Source organism: Aythya marila, assembly GCF_965140915.1.
Source record: "Aythya marila genome assembly, chromosome: 6".
In the NCBI taxonomy this organism is placed as follows: Eukaryota; Metazoa; Chordata; class Aves; order Anseriformes; family Anatidae; genus Aythya; species Aythya marila.
Genome location: NC_139047.1, coordinates 37,272,798 through 37,297,355, shown reverse-complemented (window position 1 = coordinate 37,297,355; position 24,558 = coordinate 37,272,798). Strand labels below are relative to the sequence as shown.

Sequence of the window (24,558 nt, the reverse complement as noted above, 5' to 3'; positions counted from 1 at the left end):
CATACTCGGTCTAGTTTGTCTTAAGCAGCAAATGGATTTTTTTCTTCTGCCACAAAGTTTTTCCACCAGCAAATATTTCAGTACTTTTAATTTAAGTGGCACTTCTGGAGAAGAGTTAAAACAGCAGCAGAGGGTAAGAAAGTACTGTACAAACCAACACTGAATAGAGAAGGTTTTCTGTATTTAAACTTTTAAAAATAAGTCTTCCATAGACTGTCCAGTGCAATGTAAAAAATAAAAAATAAAAAATTATACATATACATCACAAAACAACATTTATCTTTCCTCAACTGCATAAATTGATTTACAAACCATTATTCATGAACAAAAATAAGATTCTTATTGGTTCTAAGGGCACTATAAAGGGATCCTTTTGCCCACGAATGCCCATGAGTTTGGCACCCACGTTTTTTACCCAGTGCCTGCTGTCTTTAGAGACAACCCCCTGCCCTGTTACTGAGCAGAATGCAACATTTGCAGCCTGCTGCTGGAGGCTGGGAGTACACAGAAGCATTAACAAACTTTTCTGCTCTGCATGTAGTTATGGACATGCATTTACACAAATAGCACTTCTAAAGCTGCGTGGCAAATTTAGGCATTAACAAGTAATACACATATTAATCAAAACTGAGATGCATGACATACATACATTGTGGAGCCCCTAGAGATTATTTTTCTTGAATAATATTCTTGACAGTTCCTAAATGATAGATGTCTGAAGAGAAGATATGGGTGATACTTCAATCTATTTAATAAAATATACAAATTCTACCATAAATTAAGATTGCCTACATAGCCAAGCATTAGGAGTGTCAAAAATTTGTGCTGTGATGAATTTTAGCACTATTTTCTCTAATCATTAATGCACATTGCTTATCCTACAAAGTCAGAAACATGAATCAGAAACATAATCAGAAACATAAAGATTTTTACATAGATAAAAAGCAGCAAAGGTTAAATGTGATAGTGTCAAATTCCATATTCCTTCAGCCTATCTGTGCAGCGCTAACAGCTTTTGCATGTTTGTTTTTCTAGAAACAATAGACCTGAGCTTTGCAATAACCAAGGTAGTGATGTATCAAGACGACTGGAATTGATCTTGAATATCCTGCACTTCTGGAATTCTGTTACATTAAAAAATAAACCTTTGGCAACACCACTTCCTCTCATAAACTCAGGTTGCTGCCTTTATTCTTAGTTTCTTAAAAAAAGGATAATTAAAATCAAGCATTCTATTTTGGCACGTCAGTGGAATTCTTAATTTTATTTTTATCCTAGGCAATTCTTCAGCAAATAAGTAAAAGCATTTAAATTATAAGCAAGTTTCTTAACTTTTCAGTTTGGCAAACAGAAAAACCAATCAGTTCAACCAAGAGAAATGCCGACTGATCCACACAGCCCCCAAAGGTCTCCCGGCTGTTGCAGAGAACCTGCAACCCATTTCCTCTGTGCCTGAGCCCACCCTCTGGGCTGCCTTCCAGGGTCTTCCTGGCACTCCCAAATGCTCTGAAATGGCATTTGCAGTGTAAACAAGTGTCAGTGCTTAGATTATTGTAAGTTATTTACTGTAAACTCAGATAAGACTCTAGGGCACTTTAAGGCCTTGTTAAGATTGCCGTAATTATTCCCAGAAACTGAATTATGGAAGCACCTAGTGCTTAGAGGCAAAAACGGGAAAAATAGCATGGCCCAAAACATCCTGTTCAACTCAGGGACTCCCTGTTGAGCACAGAGAAAACGTGGTGTGATTTTCCCTAAGAGAAAAGCTCCAGAAACCTGTAGATCATGTAGCAAAAAGATGACATCTAACGATGAAAAGTAAAAAACAATCTTAATTATGTCTGTAGCTACGTCTGACACCAAGATTAATGCTATGGATGTGTTACCCAGCATTGATCTTTGAACAAAAGAAATATTTCCACAGAACATCCTTGGCAGCTTGGCGTGTTGGGTGGCACAACATTGATCATCAGAACCCACAGCCTGAAAAACCTTGACTTAGACAGCAAGAATTATTGTGCATTGGCAAGGAAAAAGTGTTTCCATCCAACCTCTGTAACTCCGCAACTGCCTGTCAACAATCACAGACTGGTTTTTAAACATATTTATAAGACTTAAAAAGCGTTGCCATTTTACAACATACACAAAACAGAAAACATAACAAAAACTGTTTTTTCAATTGTTAGCTTACACACATTTGGTGACTTAAAAGAGCTAGTACGTAAGCCAATATTAATGCTTAAAAATCCCAGTTTCTAGGGTTACTTGAATTTACTTGAATTTTTCATAGAGCAATTTTGCATCTCTTTGTAAAACTAAGTTTTTACAGTCCCTCCTCTCTGAAAAATGCTTCAACAGTTTATTGCAATATTAACCATCTCATTTAAGAGGAGAAAAAAGTTGCTAGAAAATATCAGAATAATCATACCGGTATAGTCATAAATGAATAACAATTTTATTTACAAAATGAAAAAAAAAATGAAATGTAATTTTGCAACCTTGTTAGGTCAAATCCTTAGTTGTGCTGCCATATATTAGGGTTGTCAGAGGAAATGTGTGAAAATGGTAGGGATTTGGAAGAAACACCATTAGGCCAACAGGAGCAGCCAAAATGTGTTAGGATTTAGGATCGTATAAAACCACACTGAGAGAAATCATCTAAAATCTGTACCTGCTGGTCTGTACAATAGCTAGTTTGCAGTGCAAATAACATAAGAATATAAGGTAGAGTATTAAGGTTTTAGTACATCCAGCTGTAACCTAAACTCTGTTATTTGCCATCTTTGCAGCCATTTATCCAACCGACGAACAGTCATCTAAATGATCAGGATTCAAATAATCAAGCTACGCAAGTATGCAGCATTAAACACCACAATATTGTAATGAAAAAACAAAATCTTGGCCCAAACTTTTCAAATGTGGGTGGCAATGCTAGATAAAAGGGATGTCCAGAGGCCTGGGTTATCCAGTGTTGACTTCTTACCAGCTGATCCAGCAAGGAAACAGCATTTCTGGGAGGATCTTCAGAAAACGGAGACCAAACATAGCAGAGTCCTCTCCTTATTTATAACAAGTGCACACTTAAAATTTTAATGAAAAAGTTATTGCTTGACCATAGCTGCAATTTGAAATCCACGGCATGATTGCTGCATTAATATAAAAAAAAAGACAAGCATTCAGAAGCTGAGGTGAGCAGCTGAGGTGGGTGGGACTCTACTGCAAGAAAATAATCCCATTGAGGGAAGATGAAAATTCCATTTTAGGTGCTCAACTAGCTTGTGATTTTGGGACAGAAACTCTACACAATTTCACATTGTTTTATAATTCAAGTGTGAGCCATTGTATAGAAAAGAGACAAAGTATTATTTTGCATTTCTTCCCATAGAAATTATAGCTCTGGTCAAAATAGAAAAAATTCCCTTGTGTATGTTTTCTCTGAAAACCATAACTAAAGATAAGCTTACACACACCTGTGGATCAAGACAAGACAGTCCATGTTATTTATGCACTGTGAAAAGTTTAAAACCAATTTCCATTAAGATATAGGTTGGCACACAGTCCATTGAGAGTTCCCTTTTATCTCACCAAGGAAAGGGATTGTCTACAGACACTTTTCACTGTTCAAGAAACACACCAACCATACATGCTTTTTCAACATAAAATAGTGAATTATAACAACTTGATTTCACCCCATTGCCTAGTCACCGGTGGGTTTGCTGTTGGTTGTGTTGTGTTTTGTTTTTTTTTGTATTTGTGTCTATTTTTTTTTTAAATACTGCAGACCATTTGAAGTATCTTCATTAAAATATCCCAGGACTTCACGATGTACACGTGTCTTCCCACTGTCCTCTTACATTTTATGTAGTTGAGAAGTATCAGTGGCTTCTCCTGGCACGTACCGAATCTTCTTACCATTTCTGCCAGCCCTCGGAAAGGCAAACCCTCTCAAGCACAGGCACAGGAGGATGCTGCATCATGACAAGGCAATCATCACGACTGACACAAGCACTGCGATGTTCACTGTCCACCTGGTGCCATCCGACGTTCTCCGCGCGTGCAAGACAGCAAATACTGCATTTGTGTGGTTGGTTGGTATCTCTACGTTGCAAATCATGCCTTCACAGCAAGAAACACATTCCTGTTGAGAAAAAGGAGATCACTGGACACGGGGCAATTTGGCATGGATGCTGTCTGCTTCGTCTTTGGAGTCTGAAATCTTTCATGTTAAAAATAGCTCCTATCCAAAGATTTTAGGAAAACACTGATATTTAAAAACTGTCTCAAAACTGCATAAAATTCAATAACTACTTTATGATATAGTTCCTTTGCAAAAACATACAAAAGGTTAGACTATCACCAATATTTTAGCAGTACATATTAAAATTAAAAAATTCTAAAATGACTGAAGAAAAAGGAGCTTGCACCTATGTCCACAGTTGTGAGAAATTCTAAGTGAGATTATCAAAATATATACACTTATCAAAATACGTGTTTTGTTTTCAGATCGTGCCAGTGCCACTGAAAGTCTCACAGGGCAAGAAGAAAACTGGACAAACCAAGAGTTTTATGAAGTGAGATAAGGAATACAGTAGTAGCAGAAAGACTCAAGACTGCAACCTCCCTTATAAAAATAAGGCAGCAGTGTTACAATCCTTAATCAGAGTGAAGGCACCAGGATGGTGTCGGCCTAGTGATAGTGCCTTTTTTTTCAAGAAAATTTTCCAATGACGTTGGTTTAATAGGTCTGTAAATAGGATTTTTTTCTTTTATAATTTCAGCAGGTTTTATGCTACAGAAAATCACTTTTTATCTCTTTTAGATTTCTGCCATCAATCTTAAGTAACAAATTAGAGTTTTCTTTATAGTACTTTATGGGCTCTTGTTTGGAAATTAGTCTTCTGATAAATGTCACAAAGCATTTGGCTTCTGTCTTCCACAGTTTATTTGGCACAGCTCTTTGTATCTTATATTTTCCTTTAGCACAGGAGTTTTTTTGGCATGGCTGCAGAACAAAACAGAGTACGTTCCAAGCCTCTTGCTAGTCTTACTCTATTTTTGATGACCTTCCACTGTGGAAATTAATTCCCTGAGTAAGGTAGCCAAGCATGGCTGTTCAGAGCCACCAAAGTCTTTTCAGAGCCAATGTACAAAAGGAAACTCCACTGTTCCTACAAGCAGGCTTGTGGAGACAACCAACATGGAATGTGAATCCCAGTATTTTAGCAGGTAGAGCATCAGATAGGGGATCAGATTTACTTCTAAAAATCCTGAACACCTGCAGCATCGCAGGTGCATCAATGCAGGCTGCATAGCCTCCTTGGGTGCCTTACTCAGAAACCAAGGTGCATGCATTGGATGCACAGTAGCAGTGCACTAGAAAGCTCAGGTGCTTTTCTGGAAGTGGTTATTACGTGCTGTCACGCACAAAGAGGAAAGGAGGAAGGAGGGGGTAGTTACGCTTCAGGTGGTAAAATTTAATTTCTGTTGCTAAGTACTGGAGAATACATCTTGGCACATCATCATCAGCTCAGAGGAAAATACAAGAAGTGAAATGGAAACCTCAAAACCAATGTGCTGCTCCTACAGCAAGAGCAGTGCTTACTGTGTGACCGCTTTCTCTGTGATGATGGCAGCCTACAAAATGGCACTCCTCTCCAGTAGCACATTTTTTGGTGACTGACGTACTCTTCCCATGGTCTGTGAAGAGATGAACTGTCAGACAGTACTGAGTACCTACAAAATAAATTTTAAAATGTTAATTTTTTACAGGATGCAGTCTTTTACAGGGTTAAAACTCTTCACACGGTTTAGCAAAACGTTCCCATAAAAATGACGTATTTGGGTTGTCTAAAGCCATTTTTCAACTTGATCAAAACACCATTTTGCAAGAAATTAATTACTGATGAAATCTTAAGCTTAACTGATCCTTCAAACCTCCAGAAATGCTGCTATCACTTAATTAGCACAGTAATCTACACATTTATCTTCCTTTCTCTACTCTTTTTTTCTTTGTTTCAGACATGCTTCCTCATTCCGATAGTTCATTTCTTCCCCTTTCCCACTGTTACTATGAATAGCACTGTGAAGAAAAATGAGGAAGCTTATTTCCATTCATTTCTCAGTATCCATCATCCCCTCATACAAGTATGATCCCTGGACATTCAGGTCTTGCTTATCACACGCAAGCCGACAGTGACAATCAGATCTCGGGATGGAAACCAAAAAGGAAGGCAATTCTTAAATGTTTTAATAACATCCTTAAAAGTAATTCCTAGAAAGCACATGGCAATATGTATCTATATACATATACATACATATATATCTATATAAAATAATATTTGCACTGTTGCTTTGCACTCTGAAATGGTCAGAATATTCCCCTCAGCAAAAATCTTATGACTCATTATTACTAATAAGGGCATCACTGTGTTGGTATGTTAATCCTTTTCACTTAGGCTTCTACAAGAGGGCTGAGGCAGGGAGAAACAAATTCAACTATCGTGGAGAATCCCCTTCGTGCAGAAACACTTACTTTCGGGACACCATCTATCTTCAGCCCATCTGTTACAGTTGTAGTTGTCCACCGCATTATCGCAGGTAAAGCACTTAAAACTGTTTGGAAATGGAGTGGCTTTGAAAGTATTAAAATATAGTAAGTCGGCAAATTAAAACAAAAAGAAAACAAATATTTAAAATAGTATTGTGTTTGCACACACACACACAGACATATTACATGCATGTACATATTTTTAATGGCCACAATCACCTACATATTCATCATTGCTAGATAAATAAAACCTATGAAACAAGTTTTGTTGAAAGCTTCCGTATCTTTAGCTGCTTTTGCCATGCCTGATCATTAAAACACCTCCTCCTCTTTCCATTCTCTCACAGTCAAGAACACCGTTTAAACATTGGTGGGAAAAGCAGGAAAGAGGGAGCATCTTATATGTATGTACACGATAACACATCTGCATGTATGTTTGTACAGACACACAAACACAATCTGCATTGAAATGGCTTTTGATTCTTTTGATGAAAAAACTACATCTTCAAAAGCAGCTTTAGATCTTGGTCTCCAGCTTTGGAAATTTCATTCCCTTTGACAAAGGGATCAAGAGGACTACTTTAAAAGCTTATTTACATGACATACATATACAGATGAACTTGAGATGCAGTTTCCTAGATGCACATATGTACCTAGCGTATCTAGCTGTCCAGAGTGTTTGAGATCTATATCAAGAAAGTGTTCTCCCTTAAGTGAAGGTATAGGGAATACTTCTGATGTTAGATAAGAGGCAAAAATATGATGCTATTAGTGACAACTGGCTTCACAGGTCTCACAACATTTTTAATTACCTTCAGCTTGAATTAATTGCAGACTGCATACCTATTCTTTCCCTTACAAAAACCCCAACAAGATAAAGGACAAAGACACCTGTTCTGTATTATTTAGAAGAAATCCATTGCATAATGTTTTCTGTAGGAAGTCATTTCAGAGACAGAAAGTATAACAAAAGCATATAAAATGTGAAAACTACTGCTCTGGTGCATTCTTTAGTTTAGCAATGCATGCAACAGTTTGTTTTCATTCAGTCAACATAAAATCTTGGAAATAAAATAAACCGCTACGGTTTAAAAAGCAATAGTTTTAATTTTTAAAATCTAACATTTCATGTCTGAAGAAGAAAATCCTGTAAGAAACAAAGGATTGAAAGAATATGGCAACTAAAACGTTAAGCTACAATTGCACACACAAGAAAAGCATAACCGTCTACTTACGGTCTACTGGAGGCCTCACATTGTAGAAGTTGATGTTCTTTGCTGAAACCCAGTTCCCTGAAAGGACGAAGAATGGAAGAAAAGCTCCAGCCAGCGCGTGACAGAATAACAACATGCTGAACGTTGTTGTTCATGAAAAACAAAACTCGTAGGCCTAGGACAGAAAGGGAACACGTTGTTTAGGGGGAATCATAAACAACTAAGCACATGAACAACAAACTTCCTACGAACCAAGTCTGAAACCTTGAAAATTCAGTCTGCAAATCATTACTGGGAAGATGGCTAATGCAAGCTACCTCATTAACAATGATGAACAATCCAAAGCTGAGCAGTTACTGCCTTCTGCTGGCCAAGATCCTGTACAAAGTAGTTAAGTTTCCACAAATTTAAGAACATTATTTCTTTAATCTATTTGCCCTTGCAAGCTATGTCAGTCTCACGGATAGATGCCTTGTAAGCATTCCTAAAAATCAACATCAGGACAGAGATCCTTTATATCCTCCTTGAATCAGACAGAATTACATACCATTAAACAAAGTAAAATGCGGATTGTGGGAATATATATATAAATTTATTTTATTTTTTTTTGATCACGAACAGCCTAGAACCCAAGATTTAACTGATCCAATTCCTTAAGTGAAATAGATCAGTGTATGCCTGTTGACTTCAGTTAAGCGACACCAACTGAATTAATTCTAAGTGCATTTATCAGTGGCATGGCATTAAAAATCATGAGTGTAAATTAGGTTTATTCCCTTTGCATACCAAGGAAATGTCAAGCAAGATGCTTGGTGGTGATACACACATTTTGGAGAACTGTAAATAGAACATTCAGAGAGATGAGACAAACATTTTGGGTGTGCTTTGTGCATTTCTTCGGGCCCTTTTTGCTCCTTGGCAAGGTTTTTCCGGGAAGAAGAACAATCCCATTAAATTTTTGGTCAGTTTTATATTTAGATGTATACACACACACACAGACAGACGTGTTTGTATGGTGAAATGTAGCGATACTGGACCTAGTTCAGATATTAAAAAGCAGAATCATATTAAATGGCACTCAGCCCATGCAAATTCCTAGCAGGATAAACAAGCTCGAGAGGAGGCTCCCGCTAAACCTGAGACGTTGCTTTGCGGTGCCAGGTGAATTCATTCAGAAATCTCTCTGCATCCCCCTGCACCATGTTGATGTACACTAGGCCATGCAGGAAGCTCTGAACGGTTCCCAACACTGAAATGAAAATGTTCCTGACAAGACACAGCAGAGAAATCACAGGACTTCCTTCTTTTTCCTGTTTTTCAATTGACGCATACAGGAATTACTTGAAAGACTTTTGCCTATGAAGCAATCAAGAGAAAGTTCAGCTTTATGCCTTGGGAGCTCACCCGTCCTGTTTAGGATCTGTTTTTTAAATCATGGCTTTCTGGATAGATTTCAGTAGATACTGAGAACATCACAGCTTACCTCTACTTACAGTGCACCTCCAGGATTATTTTACAGGGATGCTCCAGACTTCTTCTGACTACAGCCCAGGATCTAGAGCAGAATTAAGAGAAAGAACCTGTGGAAAACAAACAGCAACTGATCATCAAAATTCTGTCCTGAAGGAAATAATCAGCTTATTTACTGTTTGTCCTATTCATATTAAAAACGAGGATACAAAAACTACCATATTTCAGAGTTTCTAACAAAAGACCCAAAGAAGTACCTGAATGAGCTCTGTCCTAGTACAGACGCACAGATTGCCTCCTTCCTGTGACCCCAGTCTTATAAAAGACAATGAGAAACAATGAGACTACTGAGTCCTTCCATGAGGAAGTGTACTTTTCATTTACCTTTTTTTTTTTTTTTTTTTGCAAGGGAAAAATATTTTTCAGGCAATTAGCTGGGTGGGACCAGACGAACATATATTTCGTAATCTAGAGATATCTATCAAATCTTTCAACACACGCTGTGACCAAAATAGAAGCACTAAGCAGCAGCAGAGTAATATAAAGGAGTGAAGACGATCATCAGACTCCAGACTGAGGTTATTAGCAAGCTATGTAGTAAACAGGTCCCCCACAGTTCAGTCCTTACTGAAATAGGAACACAAAAATGACAGCCCAAACCCTACCAACACCACAAAATCCAAAAATAGATGTAAAACATAGGTACAGTTCTGTCCAGCTAAGCATGAGTGTTTGGACAGTGATATTTTACAGGACTGAGGATGGTTTATAACCCCCTTGACTTGCCTCACCACCATTACAAGTGTACAATTACTCTTAATGCTGCTTTGAATTTGTTGAGACCCAAACCCGTGCATCATGACTTGATGTTTTTCCACTGTCCCAGAGAATTCCCATTCCAAGTTCCACAGACAACATCATTTTAGACAGTAATTCCCCATATTACCAGTCCCACACTTCCACTTTAACCTATTTTTTATTAGGAGTCAATGCTCTGACCAAGAGAATGAATCACTGTGGCACACCAAACCCCTTTAATACTCCAACTATTATTCCAGATGAGTTGAGGTGCTACAGTTGATGTAATCACAAAATTAAATAGGTACCAGAAGCAAACTACACCATTAGCGTATTTTCTATAAAATTATTCCTGCCATGAAAACAGCCAGCCTTAGGAAAAGATAACATCTAGAGGTGCACAAAGGCTAGCTCAAGGGATCTTCATTTCCCACATGGAGGAGACCCCTCGCGTGGTGAACCAAAACCAAAAACACCTCAATCATACAATACAAAACATAGTTACACACCACTGAATTGGCCAGCTCTTGCAGTGCCTCCTTTTCCGCAGAAGTGGAGGACATCCTTGCAGCCATACCCTACATCGAGGTTTTCCTAATCCTGCCTATCGATTTTTCATGATTGGCACCCAAACAAGACGGTGAGGTGCTTGGTGTGACCCCGTACAGCCATTCACTTTCACATTAATCCCATTTATTGATTCATTTTTTCAGGTTTTCTCTGTAAGAAGATAGGGTATCAAATCATCTCAATGCACAGTAGTTGCAAAGTTCATCCCCTTCACTACATTTTCCGTAGTTTCTACTCGATTGAGGAAAAAAATGGCCTTTATGGGGAGACTGGGCTGTAACCCTACCTGATGCACCTGGGTAGCACATAAAAGGCACAAGGACACGTGTGCCAGATTTCTGCAGACTCAGGCTCTCTCCTGCCCTCTCCCCCACGTTCCTATTGCTTTCCCTAGGGCCGCTCATGCCAAATGGAAAATTTTAGAGGAGATAAATACAGAAAAGCCAGTCTTCAGGTGGTGGGAGGCACAGCAAATTGACCTCACGGTTTGCTGTAGTCAAAGGTGTCCTTGTTTGCTAAGCAGGCCAATAAATAATGGATGTCCTTTGAAGTAGCCGTAGTTACACAGCTGCACCAGGAGCCATTTTCAAATAAAATGGGAAAATATTGGCCAAAAAAATAAAATAAAATATAGCTTTCATATCATCCAAAATCTTTAAAATGCTTATTTTCTTCACAGCCTCTTATCTCGGCTCTGCTTTCACACAACATTATCTCGGAGTATGAGCAAACAGTTCATTAGGCACAATTAGGAACTCTCGTTAATGAAGGAAAAACCTGTCACTATATGGAAGATTAACTTATGTAAACAAGACAAAACGTGGAGACAGCATTCAGGGGGTGAGGGAGGAAGACCTGAGAGGGACGGGCTGTTAGCATAGGCTCTGTAAATAACCTGCAACCGAGACGCAGTTCAAGAAACCCACGAAGACAACGGCAGCATCAACCGATGTGTTCTGCAAGGTCTGACACTTGATTTTTCAGCGTGTAAAGGAGGAGTAGGAAGCAGCATGCTTCATTTCTGATTTTAATAAAATTCAAGTCTGTCTACATTGTTTTTCCTGGCAGAGCCGATGGAGGATTAGCAGATTTAACATCAGATATGCAATGCAAATGAAACTTCCTCCTGTCATTTTGTAAGCAATCTTCAGGTGCTATTAGATAATTGTGAATGCTTACATAAAGCTTATTAAATAGCACTTCAGGACATAGGAGTTAGACATACATAGGCATAAAGGTATGTATGGTAAGGGCTGCAAAAGTTATAACACCTGACATCATCAGGTGTTCCCTACCTCAAGTCAGACAGGGTAAAACTGACACCCTGACTTACCTAAAAGGGGAAAAATAGCTCCTTGGCTCCCTCATGTCCTAGACAAACACTGCCACTCTCACGTTTTCCTCTAGAGACCACTTAATTTGATCTGTATGCCAGCATTTACTACATTTCAAAACCCAGGGAGTGAATAAATAGGTGGAAAGACTGAGAGAAAAGCTTAATTTTCTGTGGGAAATAGGCAGAGCACACTTGAAATAAATTTATTTAAAGGAAAAAAAAATAAGAAATATTTTAAAGGATTAAAAAGCCCCAAATATTATTACAGATCTGCAAAATAAAACTGTTTGGTACACAAGTTCTACCTTTCCTTACCCAAGAAGCTGAAGTTTCCTTGTAGCACGTTACCATTAGAACAGAATAACACAGCAAAACAGTTTTTGTGTTACCCTGACACATATCTGCAACTAATAACACTGACAAAAGAGAATTTATGCCATCAAGATCATTTTAAACCCACTTCTTTACCTTCACCCACAGCACGCTTCACCATGTCTGGCATTAAATTTGGTCTTAATTACAAAAAATTGTAGAGTTCTTTATCTGAGGTCTTACACAAATAAAACACATACAGGTCTGGTAACGTCAACACCATTTAGCTTGGGGTATAATGCTGGCACGGGAAGCTGTGATGCACACAAATTCTGAGACACGTAGGTGTCTGAGTACTGACACAGGGTGTGCAACAGCAATGGGTTTGAAAAAATTGATGTCTAATTAAAGTGATAAATCTCAGCAATACCACTCAAGTGAAGGATTTGCAAGGATAAAGCAGGTGTTTGTTTTTAGGCTCACACTAAGGAGATCCATGGAATGAACGCTGCATTGCAATTCATGTTACGTATCGTTGCTTTTATAGACAAAACTGCTCAGCAAAGACAAGTTGTGAGCTCTGACATTTATTTTAAAATTCAGAATCCTCAATCATCCTTGAAAAGCAATTTATGCTATCTAAAAATCCATTAACGAGACATAAATTTCCTATTCCCTTCTGCAAATATAGGATTTCCTCAAACAACTGCACTTTGTTAAGCTATGCATTTCACACTCGAGCTTGTGACAACTTCTATGTATCACATCTGAAATGGTTTTAAATCCCTCTCTCCCACCTGTGCAAGACTGGAAATGGGAACTTAATACTACTCTAGAGAAAAGAGATTAGAGGAATAAGCAGTGCTTTTACTTTCCTTGCAGTAAAATCAGATGAAAGGACTGATCTACACTTGTTTTAAAACTGCTGCCATCTTGTACACATACAATTTGCCTACCTATGACAACACACTTTTGCATTTCTCCTTCCCCTTCCTTCTCCTTAACAAAGCTTAAAATACTGACAGAATTATGCTTTTCTCACAGTTCATCCATTTTATTATAACCAGCAGCGCAGGAACCACAAGCATCAGTAGATATTGAAGCTGACCTAACATTTTAGGCTTTTTGCTGAGCTCCTCGTAGCACTTTTGCAAATATTCGTTTAACAACATTAATTTTGCAGAATATTTGGTACAGCACCGTAGTGTATTAAATGGAGAATGCAGGTCTTCACCGAGTTAAATTCAACCTCAGAGATATGCTTTTTTGCTTTTCCAGGGGAAATCCTATTTTAACACAAACTATGCCCAATATTCCCAATTACGTATGTCAAAAAGTTACAGATGCCCTTCTAGACTGTAAAACATAAAACACACCAGGCAGTAAAAACGAGAACCTACTTGATTTCCACGTGGGAAATAAATGCTACTTTCCCTTTCAAATTAAAAATCAAAATTTGCACAGAAAATATTTAGCTAGGAGAAAAGCTAGTTAGGGGTTTACATGCAGCCCTATTTCAGATCTTAAATTCCTCATAATCTGTTTGAACCTAAGAAGGCACGGGGGAAGCAGACAAATAGAAGGTACAACACTTTCTGCATCACAAAGGCCATTTTTCACGAGCTTCATGCTCAGCTGTATCTTAAAGCTAAGATTTAAGCTACGCACCAGCTGAGTTTATAAACCTGGGAAGAATGCCTAAAGCTTTTTTTAACTCAGCACTGATGTACGGGGTAGATTCACTGACATCAGCCTTCCCTTCTTGACTCCTGGTCATCACCTCACTGCTGTTGGTCTTCAGCTGTTTGGGAAGAGTAACGAGGACAAAAAGGTCAGCCCGTGCCCTCTCCTCCAGTCTCAGCTGCACCATTCTCCCAGGTTACAAAGGGTTTGGTGTCGCATATATACTAACACAAATTCTGAGCTGAAGAACACGCCGAAAAGGCGCAGTAGCTCTGTGTAGCTGTACCACACTGATCATCAGGGTCTGTGCTCAGGGCACAGCGTTCCTTACCTTCCCACGGCAGGACAACTCAGGAAAAGCTCAGGTGCTCTCCTCTGCAATAACCCAACTCCAGAGGGGCTGTTTTGCCTCCACTTCTCAGCAGTGGGGGTACGGGGAGCAGTGCCCTTCCACCACGGGCTTGCACCTGTGTAAAAGAGCAGCACCAACTGCTCCGCGCTGCAGCTGGGGAACCCACGCAGCCGCAGAGTCAACCACGGGTTTATGTTGGCAGGCTTAATGTGTGAAATTTATAGTGCTGCTACTTGTCTGATGCTATCTTTGTCTCACGTTCACATAAGCTTCCTGGTGCTGTGCGATCCCTGAGACTGGAAACTTTCTGATCTCCTCGGACCTCTCCTCTTGCAGCACGCAGCACGTTCAACTCCTTACTGAAAAAAAATAGAACTTTGAAACCAGAAATCTTTTCCAAGGTTTATTTCCATGGCCTACATGCTGCTTATGTCTAAAAAAAGAGTTGACTTTCATTGCAGGCATGCTGGAGTTAGGGAAAGAATGAAATTCTGATTACTGTCAGGTCAATGCAGGATCTACTATTGAGTAGCTATCCGGTTAACGTATGAAATACCATGCTTGAAATCGTATTGCTTACAAAGCTGCACTGCAGCCCAGTGTCATACATCACATCTAACACGAGCAGCATTGCAACATAACTAGTTCTGAGCAGAGAATTAATCATAGTGTCACTGATAACACTTCTGAAAAATGTTTGGGGCCCAAAATCCCCTCTCCTCCACGTTACTCTTCCACATTACTAAGGCAGACGCTTGCAGTTGCTAAAAACCCATCAAGTATTTGAGCAATTCCCATTATTCTGCCCTACACAAGCTGACACAACGATCTCATCTTGCAGACGTAGTTCTCAGTAGGTGAGCTCTAATTGTGCTCACAATCTCCACCCAGGTTTCTCTTTGAAGGTTAAGACCACACCACTCCGAAGGAATGGATGCTTCAAATATGGCTTGAATACCTCTTGACAGAAGGTGAGGATTTTTTTTTTTCTTGGTAATTTGGTATTTTCTACTTGAGATACAGCCAGTAATGGAGAAGACATGATGAAAACCCCACTTGTCTGTTGGTGGTACCCTGGTTTCTGCAGCTCCTTCTACCTGGGCTCTTCACTTTTTGGTATCCACCAAAGAGTGAGCTGACGGGTTGGCACTGAGGAGAGTGCTTTTGGTGATGCCTTTTAGTAAACTATTAATATATACGACAGAACATTATCTACACATGTTTTACAGCTTTGTCTTATCTAAAGATTAACTTGGAAGATACGTCCAGGGTACGTGAACTCTGCAAAGCAAGAGATGAAAGGGGGTCAAGAGAAAAAGGCATTATTTTCCTCAGAGGACTAACACAGTATGTTTTAATTCCTCACCCAGCTTCAATTAATAAAAGGCTTAAGAGCCATTTGTTTGTTTTGAAATGCTTTAAACAAACAATATTCAGAACACTATTTAAACGAACAATATTCAGCAATTAAACAATAAATTGCTGACCGATCCGATCTGACCTAGCGTAAGGCGGCATTTGCATCCCATCAGCACCTCTAATCCTGAGAAGAGCAAGAGGCAAATCCCAGTTCCTGGTAGCTGAGAGCTGTTACTTCCAGGCAGTGTTTGGCACGATTTGTTAGGTGAACAGCCTCAGCCAGCTTTCTGCTGCTGTGTGAGAGAAAAGTGATGTGCCCTCGTTTCGAGGGGAGGGGCAGTGCAAACACAAAAAGCTCCCTTTCATGGGCTCACAAAAGCCGTGTTGACATACACGCCGTATCTTCAGCTACCAAACCCAAGTGCTGCACTCTCCTCTTCCTCCAAGGCTCAAATTTCGGGAGGAGGAGCACCAACATTTCCACGTCTCTCAATGCAACTTGGTACTAAGCAATATTTAATTAGAATTAGTTGAAAACGATTCATTTTGTGGCGTTTCTCACATTTCCCTTCCTGCAAACACCCATGCACTAGAAGAGGAACCACATCGCTGCATGGAAGGCAATCTCTCTTCCACCATCCTGCAGGCACTCGCTCAAGGTGCTGGGGGCTTAGCCCCGAGTACCCAAACACCCACCACGTCTGGGCTCTGCATCATTCTCTAGGATGGATGCTTAGCATTTCACAGCATTTTTTCATAGTATTTTTCCCAAAAGAGTCACTGGATTTTTGAGCTGGAACAGCGTGCAAGACGGAGCCATCCATTTCCAGTTCTGGTCATTTGTGTCAGGACAGCACTAAACCAGGGCCACTTCTTGTTGCTTTACCTCCCACCTAACTCCCTAGCAAGCCAGTGAAATTGTCCCACTTGCTAGAGGAGATACCTAAGTTTCTAATTCATGTGACCGAACTGCTCCTGTTCTACAGCTCTTCTTCACACTCTCCAAGCACACAGTCAGGTTATTTCCCTTCAAGTACGTCTTCCCCACCTTCACGTCTCTGAAGTCCTGCTCAGTGAGAAGAAATCCTCTTTAGCTTCTGGGTATTCCTGCAGAGCAGAGACAGGAATGTACATTTCAAAGCCTCGCTGCTTACTCCTTTCAGTCAAGTCAACGCGATAATAAATGCAATAATAAAACAACGTGGGAAGCAGTTTATAGCCGGACCCAACAGAGAGTTTTCATCCAATTAGGAGAACAATAGAGACAAAGTGCTCTCTGCTTCTGCATTTATCTGCCCCAAAGATGACACACTCTTAAATAAACTGAAAGTGCAGAAACAAATAGCAATATGAACGCCTGTGGGTGGGGAGATTTATTTACTTTCCATATAGCTTGTAATGCGCAGGATTTAATTTGACAAATTAAAGTTGGCAAATCTTCTGTTTCCTTCATTTCCTGCTCGCAAATCAACAGTAATGCTAAACAGAAAGGCACATCAAGCAGACAAAATTCCCCCTTCGCTAAAAGCAATACATCCCTGGCAGCTATGGCAACCCCAAGTAAAAACATAAAAGTAGGAATTGTATTCTAGAAGCCAGTTCCTATACCCGAAATCCCATTAGTGGTTTTGCAGAAGAGTTTCTCCAGAGCTTTGTGAGCTGGTAGGGGTGGACTAAACACCAACTCAGGAGACAAACATTCTGCCTTTTTTATTATTTTTTTTTTCCTAACTTCAGATCCTCCCACCCATTTCCACATGGGCTGATACCTCTCCCTTTCAGAACGGAGCAGACAGCCAGTCCTGCACCCACTGCAGCAAACTGACTTCCCTGGTTATTGCTAAAGCCTGCCAGCTGGAACACATGTAGAATATGCGCACTGTCTGCAAACTGCATGCCAAACCAGATGCACAATTCAACGTAAAGGGTGAATAAATAGTTTATTGTAGCTGTTTCTCTTTATTGTGCTTCCCATACTGCATAGGCCAGTTCCAAGAACTATCCGATGCCATTTGAGCAAGCTATCCACACAAATGAATGCAGATGAAAACTTGCCTTACTACTGTTCCACTCCAAACAGAAAGCAATTCACTAGGGAAAGCAGAAATCTTACTCCTTTTGTGTACAGGAGCTTGCATTCTAACTCTTCACAATCAAAGGCACCACGTGCTTTTTCATAAGGTCACTCAGAAAATCCTTTGTATAACCTTAAGTGTATTTTAGGCAGGCAAGTTGTTATCAAATCAGTCTGAGGATAAATTGGAAGTGAAGACGAAAGAAAAATAAATCACTAGTAATGAAAAAAAAGCAAACTATATAAAGGAAAAAAAAATAATAGCAAACTTTGGGGACTTTCTGGGGCAGTGACAGTGTAGTTGTCTTGGTGCCCGTCCACAGGTTAGTTAATTGACGAACCCAGGAGTTGTCCCTTTTGGAACCGATCTAGAGCTTTGGTAGTCACAACATCCTCTGGCAATAAATTGCAAACTAGAGCACGTACCTTTTGAAAAAGCACTTCCCTCCCTCTCTTTGAAATGAGCTGCCCGTTTCACCTGATGGCCTCTGGTCCCTGCACTGCGACAAACCACAGGTAACCATTAATAACCATTCTCTGTTTACTTTCCCTACGTTTTCCATGATTTATTGGTTGCCTGCCACACCTCTGATTCAGCTGGTGCTTTTTCTAAGCTGAAAAACATAAACCTTTTTCATAGAAACTGAAGACTTTTGTTTATCTTTATTGTCCCTTCCACATTTTTTGGTTCACAGTATGTGTTGTGCAATCAAGGGATAGGCAACCTCTAAAATGAGCCTAGGTACATTACAAAGGGAGAGAGAGGCAAACAGACAGACTGACTTATGCCCTACACTGCAATCTAATCAGTTTTATACCTAAACTGAAGGAAAAATTAGATGTTCATTACTGCTAATAGTATTCTAAATTTCCTTTTGTTAACTGTATTCGTTTTCGTAATGTACGTCATGCAATACACTAATTATCCAGTGATGAGAAATGCATCTTTTTAGAGATGATTTCCAGAAATTGTGGGTTGAGATATGAAATATCCATATGAAATATCCTACTTGCACATCCAGCAACTCCTTAGAACGTATTCTGTGAACATCAGCAGTGGAATAAAGAGTTTGAGGGGGAACCTCGCAGCTTATCACTTCCATTCTGCCACTTCTAACGTAATACTCGCAGAAGTTGACACAAACAGAAAATTAATTCTCTACTTCAAGGACTTACAGCTGCATGTAAACAAAAAATAAGAACATAAATGAAACCTTTTCAACTCAGATCTTCTATTCCAAGTGTCAACCTGAAGCCACATTTTACATCTGAGCTCCATATATACAGTATTAAATCCCCCAAACATGGAAAGGCTCAGAAAGAACATCCTTTCAGTCTCTTAATTATTATTGCACTGAAAGCTAGAGGTTAGGCAGAAGGATGGAAAGCAGGGAAAAGAAATGCAGAACGGGCTGCATTAAGAAACCTTATTAAGACAATTAAAGAAAAATATGGACAGAAGGGCCAGGACAAGTTAATTGGCTGGGAAGCTAGGAAGTGAGATGAACCAGCACATTTTAGAGTATAAGCTGCAGAATTTTACAGAACTAAATTACACAGCAGGTGGCAAGCTATCCTTTAGTACTAGCAGGCAAACATATAGGAAGCAATAAACTTTACTACAGGAAAAAAAAGAAGTTCAACAGTCTTTTGAAATAAGAGAACTTTCTTGCTGCAATTCTGTGCTCTCACTTCACTATCATGAATGGGCTTCAGGCATTCAAAAGCAGCAGCAGGAAAAAAGAGACACAACATTCCCAAATCGCTCCTAACTGATGCTTTAATCATTTTTATTATCAGTATAAAGGGATGTTGCATCAAAAGGATCTCAAATGTAGTGTTTTCAAGAGAAATCTGTGTACTTTACTGGAAAAACATAACAATGTCCATAGAAAACTGGATGCAGAAAGCAACAGAGCTTAGACCAAGAGGGAAATAGCTTTAACAAGGTAGAGCATGCTGCAAGAGACAGTGCTTTCCTCCCTCCCTGTCTGCCTCCTGCCACTCGCTCTTCAAACCCTTGGCTCCTGAAGGACAGGTAATCTAATAGCAAAACAAGCAGGGGAGTCATTTGGGTAATCATTGTGCTCGCTACTGATGATATTCCCCACGCACATTCCTTCAGTCGATAAATACCTAAGGCAAGCGTGCTTAAATCTAGTTTTTGTTGCAGTTCTGAGGGTCTGAGTCCCACGGATTGTGAAGGTGACAGAGCAGCAGCAGCACCAATAAGTGGCACAGGCAGAGACCCAGCACAATTCAGGTGCTCCTCCAGTCTGCCCCCAGATAGCACAGACCAGACAAAGAGACCGATTCCGATTCAATTCCTGCAAGCCAGGAAGAAGTTGCAATGAGCTTTGGTGCCACCTGGTTTTTGTTTGTTTGTTTTTTTCCTTTCAGAACCTCATTCCACCAACTTACCAGGTTTTTAATGCAAAAGAAGATGAAGGATTAAATGCAACCACCGCCCCTCAGACAGCATGTAAATGAGGAATGACCCCAGGTCCTCCCAGTCACAGCGAGGACTGCTGATCCGGTCGGGTCTGCTGATGTACAGCTGGGTGCAGGCAGAGGCTCCAACCCAAATGCCTAGGAGCACTATGCTAATTTGCAATTATTATCTGTATGTCACTTCCTGCACTTGCCACACCAGTGTGAAGTACCTCTTTGATGTTTCCTCGCTCTAAGTCTAGCCGTGCATCACCCCACTTGCTTCATCCTGTAATTCCACCGGGAGAAATGTGTGTGTCTGGGCCTGACCTTTAATTTGTCCCACCTCCTTCTGGCCTTGCAGGGTGGATTGCAGGTCTGAAATACACACAGATGACTTCAAGGGTGGGGTTAGGGAGCCACTGAGACAGATCTAACCAAACACAGATGCAGATGGCAGCCACAGGCCTGGGGGCAGAGCTCGGTGGGTTCCCTCAACCAGAGGCACAGCAAGGCCAATAGCAAGGCACAAAATCCAAAAACAAAGTTACAGCAATGATTTCCCTGTAGCAAGCAAACCTCCAACTCAATATCCATCCAAAATTCCTCCGGCTCTTATCTGACACTGTGTAAGCACCACAAGCTGCACTGGAAAGATAAAGTTCTCCAGCTGCTGATGGTTGCTACTGTTAGCCAAAATGGGGTCAAAAGTTAACTCACCAGCTTATGCACAAAGTTTTTATAGCTTAAGCCCTTAAGAATGAAGCCGCATTATTACCCGTTTGGAGAAAAAAAAATAATTGGTACATAAAATACTCAGTCAGTCAAAGGCAAGAGATAAGGCAATGGAAAGGACCAGTTAGGCTGAACCAAACACAGATTACTGAAAGCAGTCTGAGTAATCAATAACTAGAAGCAAGAGAACTAATTAACTGTTGTACTAACCTCTCCAGAGTGGATTCCAAAGACAAAAAATAACAAGGAATTAATATTTTTAAAAGTTATTCACAGTAAAACCTAACTACCCTCAAAAAAATCAATTAACTGGGCATTTAGTTCTGTATCAAACAAGGAAAAATGAACATATTATTACTAGCCTAAGATTTGGAAAATACAGGCCCAATTTCCTGCTCTACTACAAATTTCTATCATCTCAGTCAAACCACAAGCCTTCTCCTCTTCCCATCATAAAAAGTTATACTGCATTCCTTAAATACATCAGCCCATGAAAGACTGGGGTGTATTTGTTGACAGTCATAAATGTTTTAGTCTTACAGACATGAATTCAATTCTACACTTAACCACAAAGGAAGCAAGTTTGTTGAAACACACAGTCCAGTCTTAAATATTGTGCTGTATTGGAAAAGCTAATACACAAATCAGTGTAATTGTTTCTGTTCCTTAAAGAACAGAAATAGCTGGGATTTAATCAACCAGCTCAAACACCTATTGTAGAAAATGGTTTATTTTGCCCACAGTTGCAGAAAAATGCAGAAAAATTAAGTACTAATGGGTCTTCCTAGAGAATAGAAGAAAAAGCGTCCAGCTGATGAACACAGGGACCCATACGCACTTCAATCCAGCTAGGGCTGGGTGCTCAGTGTTTATAGCTGGTCAGAGTTTAGCCGTGCATGGCTGCTCCGAATAAACAACTTTAAAAATAAGTGGGATCTTCCTTAGCTTGCATCAGCTGTAACATACTGAGAGCATTTGACAGCTTCAATACAGCACCAAGAAAGTCGAAACACTTACCGTACGCTTCCATGCACATTCAAACAATACATCCACATTCCCACGTACACATCTGAGGAAGACAGCCCATCCCAGCAAATTTAGGTTCCATCTTCCAGCTTGGAGACTATATTTGTTTGTGTCTGCTTTATTCTGGTGACACGGAGAAGAGCAGAGATGCAAGCCCTTCTGCTGATACGATCACCTCATGGTCCCGTTTTGATAAAATTCTATAACCTGTCAGAAATCTCTGACACTGGAAGCACTCCAGAAATAGGAGAACTATGACAGACATGCCAGAAGGCTGGCCTCTCTTCAAAGGCTTGAAAGACTGGGGTGGGGAAAAGAGGGGTGGAGTGATAAAAAATAATCCCAACTTAATTATACATACAGCTTAAGAATCCCATCCACGTGAAAACTCTCCTGCTTTGTATCATGAATACCTCCAGGGCTCAGAAAGCTGCCTGGAACAGAGGTTGGAATGAGCCTCTTGTGAGTGCCTATTAAATGGGATATATGCATGAAGAGGACAAGGGAACAGAGGGCATGACTTATGAGGAGCAGCTGAGGATACTTGTTTGTTCAGCTTGGAGAAGAAAAGACTGAGGGGAGACCTCACTGCGGCCTACAGCTCCCTCACGGAGGGGAGGGAGGGAGGGAATGGCACGGAGCTGTGAGGAAGGGTTCAGGCTGGATGTTAGGAAAAGGTTCTTTACCAAGAGGGTGGTCGGGCACTGGCACAGGCTCCCCAGGGAAGTAGAGATGGCCCCAGGCCTGTTGGTGTTCAAGCAGCATTTGGACAACGCCCTTACATACGTGGTCTAAGTGTTCTGTTGTTCTGCATGCAGTCAGGAGTTGGCCCCGATGATCTGCATGGATCCCTTCCAACACAGAATCCCACAAAAATCACAGAATGTTTAAGGCTGGAAGTTGGACTCTGTAGCAAACAGGAGCTAAAGTTGCTGTACGGAGCTGTATTCACTAGAAAACAGATGGAATTCATCCCTGAATTATCAACCACTAAGTCGCTGCCTCCAGTGCATTCACAGGTGTACTTAGAAACAACGTCCTTTGAAATTTTATTCTTCTCATTGAGACTTTCAGGACCATGCTCTCTCCCCCCTTTCCTGAAATACCCACTCCTATTACTTACATTTTAATTTGAAGAAACACTTTGTGCCCCCTCCACAGTTATAACTTGGTTATGATCCTCACAGTTAGCTCTTCGAAGCTCCTCTTACAAAAGGCATCCTCTAGTTCGGTCTTTCGTGTTCATCTCCTGTGAACTCCATCCACACTACCTAAAACAAATAGAAAGGCACATGTCTGCATTTTCTGACTAATGCATCATCAGAACAACATTAAAAAAGATATAAATCAACAGAATTTTAATGAAATACCTGTGTTTAATACACATGAAACTGATTTTTCCACTCTGAAGTTAAATATTGCTGGAAACAGTCAAAGGTTAAACAGTTCCCAAAACAACATTTCAGCAAAACACTCTTCACCTTTTCCTGAACGTTTTTAAGACCAACAAGACTGAATTTGCAGGTTTAATGGACACATTTTCCTCCACAGGCATTTGTATTCGCTCTTGCATCCCATTACTGTGTCCGTATTGCAAGCTAAGCAAGGTTGAACCCAGTCAGTGTTTGGTTAATTTTCTCTCAGAATACCAAGGCTTTGTGACACAAAATTGTACAGGGGATAAACTGAGCAGAAGTTTTGATTGTGGAATTTTCTAGATTATGGCATTAAGGACTCTAATATGTCCAAAGGAATGACACGAGTCAGGTACTTCATGTGTTTTCAGCAAATGCATTTTCCATATCCAGAACACTGATGGAATTAAGAAATCAAAGATAATTTCTTTAAAAAAAAAAATAGGTTAGCATTCTTACTTTGTCTTTTCAGAGTACTTTGGCTAAATTTTAAGTTTGTATGAGTTATAAATTATTATTTATCTTAGAGAACCAATATAAATTGATAAAGACACAGTAGAGACTTTGCTATACCAGCACCATAAAGAGAAAAAAAGCTTTTTGTCATTATTATTTATTTCACCATTGAGAATCGTTACAAATAACACTAAGAACAGTCCTGCCACTACAAAGCCAGACTGCTGTGATATGTGTAAATGAACCCAAAGGGAAGTTGTATTAGAAATTTTTTCTTGAATTGACAGCAACTGCTACCCGAGCCAAGACAAGGTAACCTTCTCGGGAGCATCTGTACACCTCTGAATCACAAACACAAGGCTGAGAGATCTGTACAACTCACAAATTGGAAAAGAAAAAGATCACAAGCCTTGGAAACTATTTACTCCGTTTCTTCATCTTCCTTTCAACACTTGTCACTATAGAGGCATGCTACCAACATCAACCAACACATCTACTTAGGTGATAAGGGATAGTAAAAATGTCTGAAATAACTCCGCGCCACCCACACGGGTGGTAGAAGCTCTCAAGGCTTCCGAAGGCTTTATTACTTGCCAAGCATTAACATGCACAAGCAGAAGAATGTCATTAATTTTCACATCATCTTTTTAGCCTCGTTTTTGTAACTTCCGTGGAGACAGCAAATGCAAGACACCAAAATACGACACCACCAAAACCGAAGCAGTCCTGCACGTATCTCAGAATCACAGAATCATTAAGGTTGGAAAAGCCCTTCAAGACC

At 40.0% G+C, this 24,558-nt stretch overlaps 1 protein-coding gene across 1 annotated transcript; it reads right to left on the bottom strand.

Moving 5' to 3' along the window:
- Positions 1-3,724: 3,724 nt before the first annotated feature.
- On the bottom strand, positions 3,725-23,146 carry LYPD6B (LY6/PLAUR domain containing 6B). Its single transcript, XM_082763973.1, has 6 exons — positions 23,030-23,146; positions 9,245-9,341; positions 7,783-7,936; positions 6,533-6,631; positions 5,603-5,733; positions 3,725-4,138 (listed from the first exon to the last, which is right to left on the bottom strand). Exons 3-6 carry the CDS (start codon positions 7,895-7,897, stop codon positions 3,974-3,976), a joined length of 510 nt encoding a protein of 169 aa, XP_082620099.1. The 5' UTR covers positions 7,898-7,936; positions 9,245-9,341; positions 23,030-23,146; the 3' UTR covers positions 3,725-3,973.
- Between the last annotated feature and the right edge of the window lie 1,412 nt (positions 23,147-24,558).